Source organism: Pollachius pollachius, assembly GCF_949987615.1.
Source record: "Pollachius pollachius genome assembly, chromosome: 11".
Lineage (NCBI taxonomy): Eukaryota > Metazoa > Chordata > Actinopteri > Gadiformes > Gadidae > Pollachius > Pollachius pollachius.
The window spans coordinates 23,737,201-23,755,590 of record NC_136944.1 but is presented as its reverse complement, the minus strand read 5'-3'; the positions used below and the strand labels follow the sequence as shown (position 1 = coordinate 23,755,590).

The 18,390-nt window shown below is 52.0% G+C and overlaps 1 protein-coding gene across 1 annotated transcript in view; it reads left to right on the top strand.

Annotated features, from left to right (window-relative positions):
• The first annotated feature begins 2,607 nt into the window (after positions 1–2,607).
• atp2a1 (ATPase sarcoplasmic/endoplasmic reticulum Ca2+ transporting 1) overlaps positions 2,608–18,390 on the top strand; it is a 26,243-nt gene continuing 10,460 nt past the window's right edge. The window contains exons 1-17 of the mRNA XM_079746583.1: positions 2,608–2,685; positions 2,866–3,001; positions 5,175–5,192; positions 6,422–6,504; positions 8,262–8,366; positions 10,709–10,847; positions 12,309–12,389; positions 12,746–12,831; positions 13,057–13,212; positions 13,576–13,717; positions 13,855–14,021; positions 14,206–14,294; positions 14,464–14,566; positions 15,142–15,273; positions 15,687–15,809; positions 16,213–16,431; positions 16,768–16,879. Coding sequence (XP_079602709.1) covers positions 2,884–3,001; positions 5,175–5,192; positions 6,422–6,504; positions 8,262–8,366; positions 10,709–10,847; positions 12,309–12,389; positions 12,746–12,831; positions 13,057–13,212; positions 13,576–13,717; positions 13,855–14,021; positions 14,206–14,294; positions 14,464–14,566; positions 15,142–15,273; positions 15,687–15,809; positions 16,213–16,431; positions 16,768–16,879 — 1,873 coding nt within the window. The 5' untranslated portion in view covers positions 2,608–2,685; positions 2,866–2,883. The remainder of the gene's footprint in view (positions 2,686–2,865; positions 3,002–5,174; positions 5,193–6,421; positions 6,505–8,261; positions 8,367–10,708; positions 10,848–12,308; positions 12,390–12,745; positions 12,832–13,056; positions 13,213–13,575; positions 13,718–13,854; positions 14,022–14,205; positions 14,295–14,463; positions 14,567–15,141; positions 15,274–15,686; positions 15,810–16,212; positions 16,432–16,767; positions 16,880–18,390) is intronic.

Here is an 18,390-nt window from a genome sequence, read left to right as displayed (position 1 = left end):
TTAGTGTCTATAGTTCCTAGTCTCCATGTTTAGCGTCTATAGTTCCTAGTCTCCATGTTTAGTGTCTATAGTTCCTAGTCTCCATGTTTAGTGTCTATAGTTCCTAGTCTCCATGTTTAGTGTCTATCGTTCCTAGTCTCTTAGTCTCCATGTTTAGTGTCAATAGTTCCTAGTCTCCATGTTTAGTGTCTATAGTTCCTAGTCTCCATGTTTAGTGTCTATAGTTCCTAGTCTCCATGTTTAGCGTCTAAAGTTCCTAGTCTCCATGTTTAGTGTCTATAGTTCCTAGTCTCCATGTTGAGCGTCTATAGTTCCTAGTCTCCATGTTTAGCGTCTATAGTTCCTAGTCTCCATGTTTAGTGTCTATAGTTCCTAGTCTCCATGTTTAGTGTCTATAGTTCCTAGTCTCTTAGTCTCCATGTTTAGTGTCTAAAGTTCCTAGTCTCCATGTTTAGTGTCTATAGTTCCTAGTCTCCATGTTTAGCGTCTATAGTTCCTAGTCTCCATGTTTAGTGTCTATCGTTCCTAGTCTCTTAGTCTCCATGTTTAGTGTCAATAGTTCCTAGTCTCCATGTTTAGTGTCTATAGTTCCTAGTCTCCATGTTTAGCGTCTATAGTTCCTAGTCTCCATGTTTAGTGTCTATAGTTCCTAGTCTCCATGTTTAGTGTCTATAGTTCCTAGTCTCCGTGTTTAGTGTCTATAGTTCCTAGTCTCCATGTTTAGCGTCTAAAGTTCCTAGTCTCCATGTTTAGTGTCTATAGTTCCTAGTCTCCATGTTTAGCGTCTATAGTTCCTAGCCTCCTAGTCTCCATGTTTAGTGTCTATAGTTCCTAGCCTCCTAGTCTCCATGTTTAGTGTCTATAGTTCCTAGTCTCTTAGTCTCCATGTTTAGTGTCTATAGTTCCTAGTCTCCATGTTTAGTGTCTATAGTTCCTAGTCTCCATGTTTAGTGTCTATAGTTCCTAGTCTCCTTGTTTAGTGTCTATAGTTCCTAGTCTCCATGTTTAGTGTCTATAGTTCCTAGTCTCCATGTTTAGTGTCTATAGTTCCTAGTCTCCATGTTTAGTGTCTATAGTTCCTAGTCTCCATGTTTAGTGTCTATAGTTCCTAGTCTCCATGTTTAGTGTCTATAGTTCCTAGTCTCCATGTTTAGTGTCTATAGTTCCTAGTCTCCATGTTTAGTGTCTATAGTTCCTAGTCTCTTAGTCTCCATGTTTAGTGTCTATAGTTCCTAGTCTCCATGTTTAGTGTCTATAGTTCCTAGTCTCCATGTTTAGTGTCTATAGTTCCTAGTCTCCATGTTTAGTGTCTATAGTTCCTAGTCTCCATGTTTAGTGTCTATTGAAAGTGACTGACGGCAGGAAGACAGAAGGTATGCAGGCCCACCTCGCGGAGAGTGTTTTAGGAGGACGGCGTCTCTACCATACCGTCTGCTGACCCCAGCAGAAGGGCAGCGAGGAGCGCTGGAGACGAGGCACAAGGGGAACACCTCCACCAGCGGCATCTGAAACGCACCGCACCCTGCCACTGGGTGGAGGTGTGTGTACTGGTAGGCACCTGAGTCTACCAGCACATGTACATATGTGTGCTTGTGTGTGTGTGTGTGTGTGTGTGTGTGTTTGTGTGTGTGCGAATGCACGTGTTTGTGTGTTTGTGCGTGTGCATGTGTCCACATGCACGCTACGTTATTGTTCATGATGTGTGTTATTAGAATCGGAGCACGGTGCTCCGTATGAAGGCTGTAACCCGACCCCACACCAGATTGAGCTAAATGTCAGTGAGCCACCTTGAGCTGCATCGCTACAGTCAGGACAGCCCCCCCCCCCCCAACACACACCAACATCCACCCCCCCGTCCCGTCCCCCAGACAGCTGAACAGACCCTAGTCACCTAGACCACAAGATGGAGAGACATTAAGAGAGGAAGAAAAAGGGAGAAAGAGAGAAAGAGAGAAAGAGGCATTCATGAAGCCAAATGGTTTTGTTATATTTGGCCTCCTTGATCTGAATGATGAACACATGACTCAGTGTGGGGATGAATGCCGTTGTCCTGACAGCAGCACCAGGGCGTTGAAGACATGAATTTAAATCGGCTCTGTTCTGCATACGTTGTTCACATGAATGTAAACATTGAATACATGAATCATGTGACCACTACATTCATGGAACAGCACACACAAATCAACACTCACACACACACACACACACACACACACACGCACACACACACACACACACACACACTCTCCCACACGGGACCACCTACACACAGTAGCTCTTAAGGTACTCCACTCTTCCCCGCATTTCATTCAGAAATATCTGCTGTGCGTTGGCCCCCCTCCCCTCTTATCAGCACACATCTTATTTTCAGCCCGCAGGGCAGTGGACCCTCTGCAGTTGTTACCCCCCCCCCCAACACACACATAACCCCCCCCTGTTCCTGCCTATTCTTTGCAACACCACCATGCCTGCCCACCCATGTGGCCGCTGGCCTCAGCCAATGAGGGGCCTCGCTGCATGCTGAGCGAGCACCAATGAGGAGACTTTTTCATCCGTATAAAACTTTTCAGGAGACTTTGCCAGATTGCACTTCTGTCAGTCCAGGATCGGAGAACGAGAGCAGCGAGAGGGGGAGAGAGAGAGACATCGCAGGGGGTCCCAGTGTTTATCCTTCTAGAGAGAGTGGTGGGTACCCACTCCTCCCGACCTCGTCGTGTGACACTAGAACCCTCCGCCGCGCCAGCACTGAGCTGCCACTCAGCGGCCAGAACCCGACCTGATTGGCTGATTTAATTTTTTCTTCTTCTTCAAAGTAAAGTTTCCTGTTTTCTGTTCCTCCTCCTCCTCCTCTGGTTCTCGCTGAAGCGTCGCCTTAAAGAGAGGATGGAGAACGCCCACGCCAAAGAGACGGCCGACATCCTGGCGCACTTCGTGGTGGACGAGGAGACCGGCCTGTCGCCCGACCAGTTCCAGAACTACCTCGCCAAGTATGGCTACAACGGTGAGCTGGGGGCTGGGGGGGACGGACAGACAGAGGGACAGACAGACAGAGGGAGAGACAGACAGAGGGAGGGACTGGGTGGTGTGATGGTAGACGGTGAACTGGAAGAGGAGACGTTGGTTTGTGGACGTTGATCTGGTTCAGAGGTTGAGGGCAGCGGACACACCGGTGGAAACAGTCGTTTGGTGTGGAGGAGTGTTGAGGCCCGCGAGGGGGGGGGGGCCTGAAGGTCAGGAGGATGCTGGGGTCAGCAGGTGTCCCACAGCTTCAGGTTTCAGTCTGGACCTCCAGCCCTTTGTGTTGTTGTGTGTCGTGTTCGCGGCCTTGATCAGGAATATTATTATTATTATTAATGTGTAACCTGTAGGACAATGATCTGAAAGAGGATCAGTGAGTGATGGCTATCCTGAAGACGGGCACGTTAAGACATAGCAGCAGAAACAAATAGAAGACAGCATCAAGGTTTCAAGTGTCCTTCTCGTTTAGATCTGTTCCTCGTTGCATGTTTTAAGTTCCTGAACAATATCTCTGCTACATCCTAGGAGAACATCGTTCTATCATCCAATACACCAGAACCAAAACCAGAACAAGAACAAGAACAAGAACCAAACCAGAACCAGAACCAGAACATAAACCAGAACCAGAACCAAAACCAGAACCAGAACATAAACCAGAACCAGAACATAAACCAGAACCAGAACCAAAACCAGAACCAAAACCAAAACCAGAACCAGAACCAGAACATAAACCAGAACCAGAACCAGAACATAAACCAGAACCAGAACCAGAACCAGAACCAGAGCCACGCAGGCCCTTGTGTCGCGCTCAGAGAACATCAGATGTTTGATTCCTCTGTCGCCCCCCGTCACGGCAGGATGATGAACAGCTTCACGGGGGCGGGGCTTATCAACCAGAATACCTGACAGAAATACCTCCCCCATGCTAGATTCCATCCCCGCTTTAGAAACAATCTCCCTCCTGATCTGAGAGCATGGTGGACGGATGTTTACAGCAGATGCTACGTCAGACGTGGTCAAGGTCGGCGTTCCTCAGATAGCTGGACGCTCTCTGCTGCGCTCCCATAGGCCGGAGCGGCACGAGGCGCAGTGTGCCGTGCGTGTGTGTGGTGTAGTGTGTAGTGCAGTGCGTGTAGTGCAGTGTATTTTACTGTAGTGTGTAGTGCAGTGCGTGTGTAGTGTAGTTTATTGTGGTGTAGTGCAGTGCGTGTATTGTAGTGTAGTTTATTGTACTGTAGTGTGTAGTGCAGTGTGTGTGTAGTGTAGTGTATTGTAGTGTGGTGTGCATTGCAGTGCACTGTAGTGAGTGTGTAGCGCAGGGTTTGAGTCTCACACCTCAGATACAGTTTTCTTTGTAAAGCTGTGGGAGAATATAACATGTTGATGAAAGGCATGTATTGAATAAGCATCATCTAGTGATGTCTAGGGGGCCTGGATGTCAACCGTGAAACTCATCTCTCTCCACTCTCTCTCCCTCTCTCTCCCCCCTCTCTCCCCCTCTCTCCCCCTCTCTCCCCCTCTCTCTCCCCCTCTCTCCTCTCTCTCTTCTCCCCTCTCCTCCTCTCTCTCTCTCTTCTCTCTCTCTTCTCACCTCTCTTCTCCCCTCTCCTCCTCTCTCTCTCTCTCCTCTCTCTCTTCTCCCCTCTCCTCCTCTCTCTCTCTCTTCTCTCTCTTCTCACCTCTCTTCTCCCCTCTCATCCTCTCTCTCTCTCTTCTCACCTCTCTTCTCCCCTCTCATCCTCTCTCTCTCTCTTCTCTCTCTCTTCTCACCTCTCTCCTCCTCTCTTTCTCTCCCCTCCCCTCTCCTCCTCTCTCTCTCTTCTCCCCCTCTCTCTCCCCCTCTCTCCCCTCTCTCTCCCCCCTCTCTCCCCTCTCTCTCCCCCCTATCTCCCCTCTCTCTCCCCCTCTCTCCCCTCTCTCTCCCCCTCTCTCTCCCCCTCTCTCCCCCTCTCCCCCTCTCTCCCCCTCTCTCCCCCCTCTCTCCCCCTCTCCCCCCCTCTCTCCCCTCTCTCTCCACTCTCTCTCCCCCTCTCCCCCTCTCTCTCCCCCTCTCTCCCCCTCTCCCCCCCTCTCCCCCTCTCTCCCCCCCTCTCCCCCTCTCTCCCCCTCTCCCCCCCTCTCTCCCCCTCTCCCCCTCTCTCCCCCTCCCTCCACAGAGCTGCCGGCTGAGGAGGGTGAGTTCCTGTTTGTCTTGAACCCCTCTCCTCTTCTATTCATGATCTCTTACGTCTCCCTGGACACCTGCTCCCCCCGCACCCCCACGCCTCGCGCGCCTCACCCCCCGCAAGCTTAGACACGCACACGCGGAAAAGCATGACACACGCACACACACACACACACAAACAAAAACACACATGATGTTGACGATGGTAGCATTGCATTCCAGAAGTTTCTCCACTAAGAGTCCTTCTAGTCATAACTCAGTGCTCCTCTGGGCCTGTACCAGGCTGATGCCTCGGCACAACCAGTGGTACAGCGAGCTCAGACCACCACAGACACAGACACAGACACAACACCAACACAACACAGACACAACACAGACACAGACACAACACAGACACAGACACAGACACAGACACAGACACCAACACAACACCAACACAACACCAACACCAACACAACAGAACACAGACACAGACACAGACACCAACACAACACCAACACAACACAGACACAACACAGACACAGACACAACACAGACACAGACACAGACACCAACACAACACCAACACAACACCAACACCAACACAACACAACACAGACACAGACACAGACACCAACACAACACCAACACAACACCAACACCAACACAACACAGACACAGACACAGGCACAGACACAGACACCAACACAACACCAACACCACACAGACACAGACACAAACGCTGACACCAACACAACACCAACACAACACCAACACAACACCAACACAACACAGACACCAACACATCACCAACACAACACCAACACAACACAGACACAGACACAGACACCAACACAACCCCAACACAACACAGACACCAACACAACACCAACACAACACAACACAGACACAGACACCAACACAACACCAACACCAACACAACACCAACACAACACCAACCCAACACCAATCCAACACCAACCCAACACCAACACAACACCAACACAGACACAGACACAGACACCAACACCAACACAACACCAACACAACACCAACACCAACACGAGGCTCTGCATGCAAACATGATCAGGGATCGTAAACTATCAACTACTATAATACAACAAAATGATTCTATTGATTTAAAAACGCTATGAATAACCAACTTTTATGCATACCGCTGAATGCCCTAATCAACCAATCAGAATCCAGTGTTCAGCAGAGCGGTGGATTAATGTGTGTGTGTTGCGCCGTGTTCCTCAGGGAAGAGCATCTGGGAGCTGGTGGTGGAGCAGTTTGAGGACCTCCTGGTCCGCATCCTCCTCCTGGCCGCCTGCATCTCCTTCGTGAGTCCCCCCCCACCCCCCCAACCAGAGGCTCAGCTGTCTGTTCTAATGGACTCAGGTGTGGGAGGAGTCAGGGCACGTGGGAGGAGTCAGGGCACGTGGGAGTAGTCAGGGCACGTGGGAGGAGTCAGGACAAGGGGGAGGAGTCAAGGCACATGGGAGGAGTCTGGGCACATGGGAGGAGTCAGGGCACGTGGGAGGAGTCAAGGCACGTGGGAGGAGTCAGGGCACGTGGGAGGAGTCAGGGCACATGGGAGGAGTCAGGGCACATGGGAGGAGTCAGGGCACGTGGGAGGAGTCAGGGGTCCGCTGGTACCTGCCGCCTCAGTCCCAGTCTGAGGTCCGCTCTCCCATCGCCCCCTCAGTCTCATCATGAACAATGATCGACAGATACAGGATCCCCCGTTTATTCTATACCCCTGTGGTTACCATGGATACCGCGCTTGGTACTCGGCGGGCGCCGCGGGAACACGCTGCCGTCTAACGGGGGCCACCCAGTGCAGCGAGCTCAGCCAAGCGGCCCCTCTCTCCCTCTCCCCTCTCCTTCTTTGGCACACTCTCCCTCCCTCTCTCACTCCCCCCCTCACTCTCTCTCCCCCCCCCCTCACTCTCTCCCCCCCCCCCCTCTACCGTTCTGTTCAGGCCCAGCTAGCCGACCCATTGTCTTAATCCCCGACCTCGACCCTCTCACTTCCTGCCCAGCTGTCAGCGTTGCCTTACAAGGCCGGAGTCTCTTTGTGTGCGCTTGCAAGTGTGAGTCCGTGTGTGAGTGTGTGTCTGTGTGTGATGTGTGAGTCTGTGTGCGATTGTGAGTCCGTGTGCGTACGTACGCACGTGTGAATGCATGTGTGCCTGTGTGCACGGCCGAATCTTTATTTTAAGAAAGTCTCAAGCCGGGACGAGGAACGGTATCCTCGGACAAAGGTCAGCGACGCAGGAACGGCCTGTACCCCAGGACAAAGGGGGTGCGTGTCTGTGGGGGGGGCTGACAACGACAGCCAGGGATAGTGTTGCACAATGCCATTGTTGTTCGTTACGATGACACACGGCGAGCGCGGCGGAGGCGGAGCCGGCGTCTAAAGCGTGGACTCAGCCACGTGTTGATGGAATGACTTCCTCCTGACAGACAGACCTCTCCTCCTATGACAGACGGACAGGGTCTTTGAACAGAAGGCAGGGGAGCGAGGCTATTGGAGGAGGGCTGGAAGGGAGCGATGCTATTGGAGGAGGGGTGAAGGGGAGCGATGCTATTGGAGGAGGGCTGGAAGGGAGCGATGATATTGGACGAGGGGTGAAGGGGAGCGATGGTATTGGAGGAAGGGTTGATGGGAGCGATGCTATTGGAGGAAGGGTTGAGGGGAACGATGCTATTGGAGGAGGGGTGAAGGGGAGGGGACTGGGAGGAAAGGAGCATTGTGATGGTTAGGACATTGATGACAGGTGGAGGAAACAGACAGACAGACAGACAGACAGACAGACAGACAGACAGACAGACAGACAGATGGATGGATACACAGACAGACAGACAGACAGACAGATGGATACACAGACACACTGATAGCCAGACAGACAGCCAAAGAGACGTACAGATTAACAGATAGATATATAGATGGTAGACAGACAGACAGATAGATATACATAATACATGTATCATTTTAAATTAAATAAAGAGTTTGTCTTGGATAGAACAATGCATACGTTTTTCGATAAATAAACAAACAAACTAAAATCTAAATATGTGTATTTGTGTGTAACAGGTGCTTGCTCTGTTCGAGGAAGGCGAGGAGACAGTGACGGCCTTCGTCGAGCCTCTGGTCATCCTCCTCATCCTCATCGCCAACGCTGTGGTCGGAGTCTGGCAGGTAACACACACACACACACGCACACACACACACACACACACACACTGAGACACACACACTGAGACACACCCACACACACACACACGCACACACTGAGACACACACACACTGAGACACACACACACTGAGACGCACACACGCACACGCACACACACAGACACACACACATTCACACACAGATACACACACACACACACACACATTCACATACAGATACACACACACACACACGTGCACACACACACATGCACACACATACATGCATACAGACACACACATATGCACATACGCACATGGCAACAACAATCTCATACACTAGCAGGCAGACACACATGCACACACACACAAATACTCCATCACACTTGGTGATAGACAACAATGCACAGACACAGACAAGACACACACACACACACACATACTCACACACCATCACAAGGACATGCCTTCAGGCCCGCCCATAAATGCAGACTTCTATGCACCCCTAAATAGAGCCCCCTTCTCGGTAAACGTCACACGCGCAAACACACACGCACCATAAATCAAAAGAAAATGTTGTGCGCTCATTGTCATTGTCCATGTCCTGCACAGTGTAAGATGGTTAGGTTACAAACACAGACACACACACACGCACGCAGGCACGCACGCACGCACGCATGCACGCACGCATGCACACACACACACACACACACACACACACACACGCAGGGCAGCAACATCCACAGTGGCTTAAAGTTCAAGGAAAGACGGAATGGGGAATGACGCAGAGCATTGTGGGAGAGGTCAAAGGTTAAGCCGAGGGTAGATGCAACCTGCATGTATTTGTGTATGTGAATGTGTGTGCGCACGTGAACGTGTGTGTGTGTGCGTCTGGGTGTGGGGGAGGTCAATCCACAGTAAAAATACAGTGGGATAATCAGGTTACTGTTGGCCTCATCTGTGTGAGTGCATGTGTGTGTGTTGGTGTATGCATGTGTATGCATGTGTGTGTGCTGGTGTGAGAGTGTATGAGGGTGTGTGTGTGTGTGTGTGTGTGTTATATCAGCTCAGCAGCGGTCATTTGGAAACTATGCACAAGGATTCACACATGGAGAGGCACGGGTGAGAGAGAGAGAGAGAGAGAGAGAGGCCGACATAAGTTGTGCTCTACACTTGGATGTCGTCATGGTTAGCCTTGAAAGAGTCCATCAACTGAAGGCAGTGAAGGTGTCGCTGGTCTCCTGTTAACCAGCGGTCGCTCCACCACCCAGCAGCACAACGTCCTTATTGAAAACAAATGTTGCTTTAAACCTCAATAACTCCATAACAGTGTTGTCAGCAGCTGCCCCTCTGGCTGAGAGTGAGCGTTGAGGCAGCAGGTCTCAGGTCTCAGGTCTCAGCTCTCAGCTCTCAGCTCTCAGCTCTCAGCTCTCAGCCCTCAGCTCTCAGCTCTCAGCTCTCAGCTCTCAGCCCTCAGCTCTCAGCCCTCAGCTCTCAGCTCTCAGCTCTCAGTCTCAGCTCTCAGCTCTTAGCTCTCAGGTCTCAGCTCTCAGGGGTCAGGTCTCAGGTCTCAGCTCTCAGGGGTCAGGTCTCAGCTCTCAGCTCTCAGCTCTCAGCTCTCAGCTCTCAGCTCTCAGCTCTCAGGTCTCAGCTCTCAGCTCTCAGCTCTCAGCTCTCAGTCTCAGCTCTCAGCTCTTAGCTCTCAGGTCTCAGCTCTCAGGGGTCAGGTCTCAGGTCTCAGCTCTCAGGGGTCAGGTCTCAGCTCTCAGCTCTCAGCTCTCAGCTCTCAGGTCTCAGGTCTCAGCTCTCAGCTCTCAGCTCTCAGTCTCAGCTCTCAGCTCTTAGCTCTCAGGTCTCAGCTCTCAGGGGTCAGGTCTAAGGTCTCAGCTCTCAGGGGTCAGGTCTCAGCTCTCAGCTCTCAGCTCTCAGCTCTCAGCTCTCAGCTCTCAGCTCTCAGTCTCAGCTCTCAGCTCTTAGCTCTCAGGTCTCAGCTCTCAGGGGTCAGGTCTCAGGTCTCAGCTCTCAGGGGTCAGGTCTCAGCTCTCAGCTCTCAGCTCTCAGCTCTCAGGTCTCAGCTCTCAGGTCTCAGCGAGGGACTGGTAGATGTTTGGGTCTCAGAGAGCAGGTATCTTTCTCTGGAGGGGGACGTCCTGAGCAGGTGTTGTGTCTGTCCGCCGCAGACAGCGGACAGATGCCGCCGGACGTGGCGTCATGTTTCAGGGGCTCCGCTGTCGGGGTTGGGGCTGTCCGGGTCATTGAGCCGGAGCTGGTTCCTGAACACCGTTTCTAAACACCGTTTCGGACCTCGGCACCGACGACAGTCAGGGGGATGTTGACCATGTTGTTGTTGTTGTTGTTGGAAACAGGAGCGCAACGCGGAGAGCGCCATCGAGGCGCTGAAGGAGTACGAGCCGGAGATGGGGAAGGTCTACCGCACCGATAAGAAGAGTGTGCAGATGGTCAAGGCCCGGATGATCGTCCCCGGTGACGTGGTCGAGGTCTCCGGTACGAAACCCCCCCTGGCGCCGGCTCAACAGCCCCTGGCGTTAAACACAAAACAAGGGTCTGCTGCTGCGCCAGTTCAGACGGGACCGACACGCGCCGCGCGACACTGGACACATGACAAACCCTCTCAATGAATCAATAAGTTGTTTCCTCCTTCGTCGTAGATAACAGATCATAAGCTACGATTATACCAGCTAAGGCAATAAGCTCAGATAATACAAGCCAAGGAAATGGGCTAAAACAATATAAGCTTAAGTAATAAATCAATTATTTACGTTTAGGTATTATTAGCTGAGCAGTATAAGCTAACGTAATGAGCTAAAATAATATAAGCTAAGGTCGTATAAACTAGGATTAAATAAGATAAGTTGCTTTGGCGCAGTACTGATCGTGCATTTCAAGAAGAGTATGAACTTAAACAGTTGTGCGTTCCTGCGTTTGGACACCGCTCTAGCTTTAAGGCACATTCAAGGTAAAAGCCACTGGCTATATCCCCCCAGTGCTGCGATAAGTGAGTAAACGGCCACACAGTATGCCTGGAGATGAGTACACGGCTATATCCGGCGCAAGGACTACTGCACTTGTCATTGCGTGGCGACCACGCCGTCGTCATGTCAACAACATTGTGAAAATAAGCTGGGATTGAATGACGTTCCCGAGCTTTCAGTGTGGATTAGTGTCACTTCAACAGTCATGTGCGTTTGAACCAATGCAAGTAAACCCAACCTTTCTCAGCCCGTGACCCCAATTCTCGCTAAACTAATAGCTTTCGGCCAATCAGCATCTGCCGTTGATATCAGCATGCTGGTGAACCTCTACTAACACTATGTTGTTTGCTGGTGGCTGCGAATCATTAGACATTCAGCTCACACATACAGACGTCTAGAGCTTTCAAAGAAATGTTTCTGCTAAAAATGGATCATTAAATATCTGTAGCTCTTGTCAGCGGTTGTCTGTGCCCCCATATGCGTATCAGGGGACCCCATTTGGCTCCCGGCGCCCAAGTTGGGAACCACTGCTCCAACTGTTCCTTGAGAAGGGACTCCTTTTAAGGAAGTCTTAGTACAAAGGGAGTGTGAATGGTTAAGCAAGGTTGGGTATAAATACACTTAGTGTCTATCAGTCTCGCCCCTCTCTCTCTCTCTCTCTCTCTCTCTCTCTCTCTCTTTGTTGTCCACCTGTCCTTTTCATTTCATGGTCCAAGGTCTTTTTCTCCCGACAACTATGGTGTCGGATTGCAGCAACAACACAATCCATTCAACGTGTTAGAGTCCAGCACACACACACACACACACGCACACACGCACACACACACACACGCACACATTCCCCCTCCTTGTCTTCATGCTATTTATTTCTCTGCCTCACAAATGTCTTCTTTGTGTTATAATCGTCGAACTGCAAGGGGAGACATCTAAACAGAAGTGTGTGTCTGTGTGTGTCTGTGTGTGTCTCTCCTAGTGGGCGACAAAGTGCCAGCCGACATCAGACTCATCTCCATCAAGTCCACCACACTACGGGTCGACCAGTCCATCCTCACTGGTGGGTACGGGACAGACAGACGGACAGACGGTCATACAGTCAGACAGGCAGACAGGCAGACAGGCAGTCATACAGTCAGACAGACAGACAGGCAGACAGGCAGACGGGCGGAGGAACAGACAGACAGATACGTTGATGGAAAGATAGATTGATAGAGTGTGAGATAGATAGATAGATAGATAGATAGATAGATAGATAGATGATAGATAGATAGATAGATAGATAGATAGATAGATAGATAGATAGATAGATAGATAGATAGATAGATAGATAGATAGATAGATAGATAGATAGATAGAGGGTGATATAGACAGACAGACTGATGGAGGTGTGTACTGATCCTATTGTCTCCCCAGGTGAGTCTGTCAGTGTGATCAAACACACCGATGCCGTCCCCGACATGCGAGCTGTCAATCAGGACAAGAAGAACATGCTGTTCTCGGTACGCTCCTCCTCTTCCTCTGTTGGCTCCTCCTCTTCCTATGTTGACTCCTCCTCTTCCTCTGTTGGCTCCTCCTCTTCCTATGTTGACTCCTCCTCTTCCTCTGGTGGCTCCTCCTCTTCCTATGTTGGCTCCTCCTCTTCCTCTGGTGGCTCCTCCTCTTCCCCACCCCCTGTCACTCAGATGATGGTTAAACGGCGTCGGTCCTGATGATATCTTCCGTAGGGCACCAACATCGCGGCCGGCAAGGCCATCGGCATCGCCGTGGCAACCGGCGTCACCACGGAGATCGGGAAGATCCGCGACCAGATGGCGGCGACAGAGCAGGAGAAGACGCCGCTGCAACAGAAGCTTGACGAGTTCGGAGAGCAGCTCTCCAAGGTGGGGGCGGGGCTATCCCACGCTACAGGCCAGCTCTTTGGCTGGAGCTAAGGGGGGGGGGAATGGAAGCTGTGTGATTGGAGGATGTGGAGGTGTGGTGTGAGAATGAGTGTTGGGAGGACACTGAGGCCTTCCTGTCTTGATGTCACTTCCTTCCTGTGTGGTCGGTGTTGTGTTCTGTTAAATGGCGATAAGCCTGAAAAATATCACAATTAAGAATGAGCTTAAAGCACGTTCCTGTATTCAGGGTTGTTCTAACTTAACGTTTCTATATGAGCTGCTGCCCTGAGGAGGCGGACATGCCCTAACGACCCCTGACCCCCCTGACCTCTGACCCCCTAACCCTTGACCCCTGACCCCCAGGTGATCTCCCTGATCTGCGTGGCCGTCTGGATGATCAACATCGGCCACTTCAACGACCCGGTGCATGGCGGCTCCTGGATCCGCGGCGCCGTCTACTACTTCAAGATCGCGGTGGCGCTGGCTGTGGCGGCCATCCCCGAGGGTAAGGGCCAACCCTGGGGGGGTGGGCGCGGGGGGGGGGATAATGAGCTGAGTACCAGAGCCTCAGAGCTTGGCTGCTCTGTGTCTCTGTGCTCGGCTGCTCAGGCTGACTCTGTGTCTCTGTGCTCGGCTGCTCAGGCCTGCCTGCCGTCATCACCACCTGCCTGGCGCTGGGCACGCGGCGCATGGCCAAGAAGAACGCCATCGTGAGGTCGCTGCCCTCGGTGGAGACGCTGGGCTGCACCTCCGTCATCTGCTCCGACAAGACGGGCACCCTGACCACCAACCAGATGTGTGTCACCAAGGTGGGGGCGCACACACACACACACACACACGCACACACACACACACACACACACACACACACACACACACACACACACACCCTCACCAGCAACCAGGGGCCATCGAGGGGCCGCTAACAAGGGCCAGCTAACGAGGGGCCGCTAACGAGGGCCAGCTAACGAGGTTCTCTCTGTTGTGTCTCAGATGTTCATCATCGATAAGGTGGACGGTGACGACGTCTCTCTGGGACAGTTTGAGATCTCCGGCTCCAAGTACACACCTGAGGGGGAAGTGTGAGTGTTACACACACACACACAAACACATTCACGCACACAGACACACACACTCTAGTGAGAGTTATTATGTTGTTAGCGTGGTCAACATGCTGTCGGTGGTGGAGTCTTAGCTAGCCTTAGTTCATATGAATCCTGATTCTGACCCCGTGGTGGTGTCTCCCCACAGCACGCGGGACGGCGCCCTGGTGAAGTGCGGGCAGTACGATGGGCTGGTGGAGCTCGCCACCATCTGCGCTCTGTGCAACGACTCGTCCCTGGACTACAACGAGGTCAGCGGGCCGTTTCCCTTCGTCTCCCCGCTGTTCCCATTACGCCCAGCATCCACGGGCCAACACACACACTCAAGTCCCAGCAGGTCATACTGGTCTGGGTCGGCAGCCATGTTCAGATCCCCATGACCGGAGCGGACGGACACACGGCCTGAGTCAGACCACGGACGACTCGGAGTCCTCATTAGACTGGAGATTAACCCCAGACTCACAGACTAACCTTTACACTCGTTTAGCACACTTTTATCTAAAGCGACTTACAATATGTACATTTGTCATTAGAAAGAGAAACAACAATTTATCTCTGTCGGTACAGTAAGGATGTTCATAGAACCAAGTGCCAAGCACTAACAATCACTATGTTAACCCCTTCCCTGAGTACAACAAAGATAGTATTTATACTGCCGATGCTATCGTGTACTGTTCATTTTTAGAGTCGTACTTGAATAGGGTATGACACGAACAGAATCAAACTATTCACAGAGGAAATGTGCTTCCTGGTTCAAGCTGGGTTTGATCATGAAGGTGCCCTCTGCTCGGAGTTTCAAATGAAAGGTGTGTGTGCTCTGCTGTAGTCCAAGGCGGTCTACGAGAAGGTGGGCGAGGCCACGGAGACGGCCCTGAGCTGCCTGGTGGAGAAGATGAACGTGTTCGACTCGGAGGTGCGCGGCCTTTCCAACGTGGACCGGGCCAACGCCTGCTGCGTCGTAAGTGCACCGACCCTCACGCTTTGATTTTGGAGGGACCGACAGTAGCAGACCGAAGTACATCCTGCCGTGGATCGGAATACCTTTGTAGTGTTCAGAACCTTTGAAGGCATGGACTCACAATACAATCATTGATATCTATGTATTTAATAGGTTATTTATGTTTTTAAAACAAAGGTCTGAAAGCCGTATCATAATTCTAGACCCATCTTTAGCTGCCACATATCAACAGCATCAACAACGACGTTTTAGAATTTTTTCAAAACTTAAAAAAAAAGTCTGAACTCTTTCAAAACATAAACTTTTAACCATTTTACCATTGAATTGGTATCATTGGCTCAGCTTCGAGTTGTTCATATTGCACCTGGATATAATCACTTGTTTAATGACCTCTGCCTCCTGTGTTTCCTCAGGTGATCAAACACCTGATGAAGAAGGAGTTCACGCTGGAGTTCTCCCGCGACAGGAAGTCCATGTCGGTGTTCTGCTCCCCTGCCAAGTCCTCCAAGGCGGTCGGCAACAAGATGTTCGTCAAGGTGAGCCGCCAGCCCCCTCCGTCCCATCCCTCCCATTCGGTCCCGGTGACTTCCTGACGCACTCGCGCCTGGTCCGATTTATCGGGGTCCGCCGTGTGCGGATCTTCCGTAATGTCCGTGGAAGTGGCAGGTTTCTCTCAGAAACACTTGTATCTGTCAGTTCAAGACTGTGCGTAACACATTTTATAGTTTCTCTTTTCACAGATCGTGATTTATATTTCTACATTTATATCGCTCTCTGAGACCTTAGTCACATGACCACCGCCGTTAGCGCTTTTCCCATTAAAGAAGCTAACGTTTCCATGGCGTAGCTCACCCGTCTTCAGGTCCAAGTTAACCCCCAGCCCCTCCCCCCCTGCCCGCTGCCCCCCCGGACCCCCACTCACCCCTCCCTCCCCCCCAGGGCGCCCCGGAGGGGGTGATCGACCGCTGCTCCTATGTCCGCGTGGGCACGGACCGCGTGCCTCTGACGGAGCCCATCAAGGAGCACCTGCTGAAGATCATCAAGGAGTGGGGCACAGGCCGCGACACGCTGCGCTGCCTGGCGCTCGCCACGCGGGACACGCCCCTCCGCCGCGACCAGATGGTGCTGGAGGACGCCACCAAGTTCATCAACTACGAGGTGAGCCGAGGAGGCTGTCGCCTGGCAACGGCGCCGGAGGCCCCGCCCATTTGGAAACAAGGATAATGTGCGGTTCAGGCGCAGAGGTCGGGCGCTGGGTGCTGATTGGCTCGTGAGAAATCAAACCCAGCCAATCAAGCTGTGGTAGATGCTGATTGGCTCGTGAGAATTCAAACCCAGCCAATCAAGCTGTGGTAGATGCTGATTGGCTCGTGAGAATTCAAACCCAGGTAATCAAGCTGTGGTAGATGCTGATTGGCTCGGTCCGAACAGACGGCCTGCTGGGAGGACGTGCTCGTTAACGTGTCCCCCCCCCCCCCCCCCCCCCCCCCCCAGACGGACCTGACCTTCGTGGGCTGCGTGGGCATGCTGGACCCCCCCCGCAAGGAGGTCAAGAGCTCCATCGAGCTCTGCAGGGCGGCCGGCATCAGGGTCATCATGATCACCGGTCAGTCTGCACTACACCACCCTACACCACCCTATAGTCACTACACCACCCTACACCACCCTATAGTCACTACACCACCCTACACCACCCTATAGTCACTACACCACCCTACACCACCCTATAGTCACTACACCACCCTACACCACCCTATAGTCACTACACCACCCTACACCACCCTACACCACCCTATAGTCACTACACCACCCTACACCACCCTATAGTCACTACACCACCCTGCTACACCCTATAGACACTACACCACCCTGCTACACCCTATAGTCACTACACCACCCTACACCACCCTATAGTCACTACACCACCCTGCTACACCCTATAGACACTACACCACCCTACACCACCCTATAGTCACTACACCACCCTGCTACACCCTATAGTCACTACACCACCCTACACCACCCTATAGTCACTACACCACCCTACTACACCCTATAGACACTACACCACCCTACACCACCCTATAGTCACTACACCACCCTACACCACCCTATAGTCACTACACCACCCTACACCACCCTATAGTCACTACACCACCCTACTACACCCTATAGACACTACACCACCCTACACCACCCTATAGTCACTACACCACCCTACACCACCCTATAGTCACTACACCACCCTGCTACACCCTATAGACACTACACCACCCTGCTACACCCTATAGTCACTACACCACCCTACACCACCCTACACCACCCTATAGTCACTACACCACCCTACACCAGCCTACACCACCCTATAGTCACTACACCACCCTACACCACCCTATAGTCACTACACCACCCTACACCACCCTATAGTCACTACACCACCCTGCTACACCCTATAGTCACTACACCACCCTACACCACCCTATAGTCACTACACCACCCTACACCACCCTATAGTCACTACACCACCCTACACCACCCTATAGACACTACACCACCCTACACCACCCTATAGTCACTACACCACCCTACACCACCCTATAGTCACTACACCACCCTGCTACACCCTATAGTCACTACACCACCCTACACCACCCTACACCACCCTATAGTCACTACACCACCCTACACCACCCTATAGTCACTACACCACCCTGCTACACCCTATAGTCACTACACCACCCTACACCACCCTACACCACCCTATAGTCACTACACCACCCTGCTACACCCTATAGACACTACACCACCCTACACCACCCTATAGTCACTACACCACCCTGCTACACCCTATAGTCACTACACCACCCTACACCACCCTATAGTCACTACACCACCCTACACCACCCTATAGTCACTACACCACCCTACACCACCCTATAGTCACTACACCACCCTGCTACACCCTATAGTCACTACACCACCCTACACCACCCTATAGTCACTACACCACCCTACACCACCCTACACCACCCTACACCACCCTATAGTCACTACACCACCCTACACCACCCTACACCACCCTACACCACCCTATAGTCACTACACCACCCTGCTACA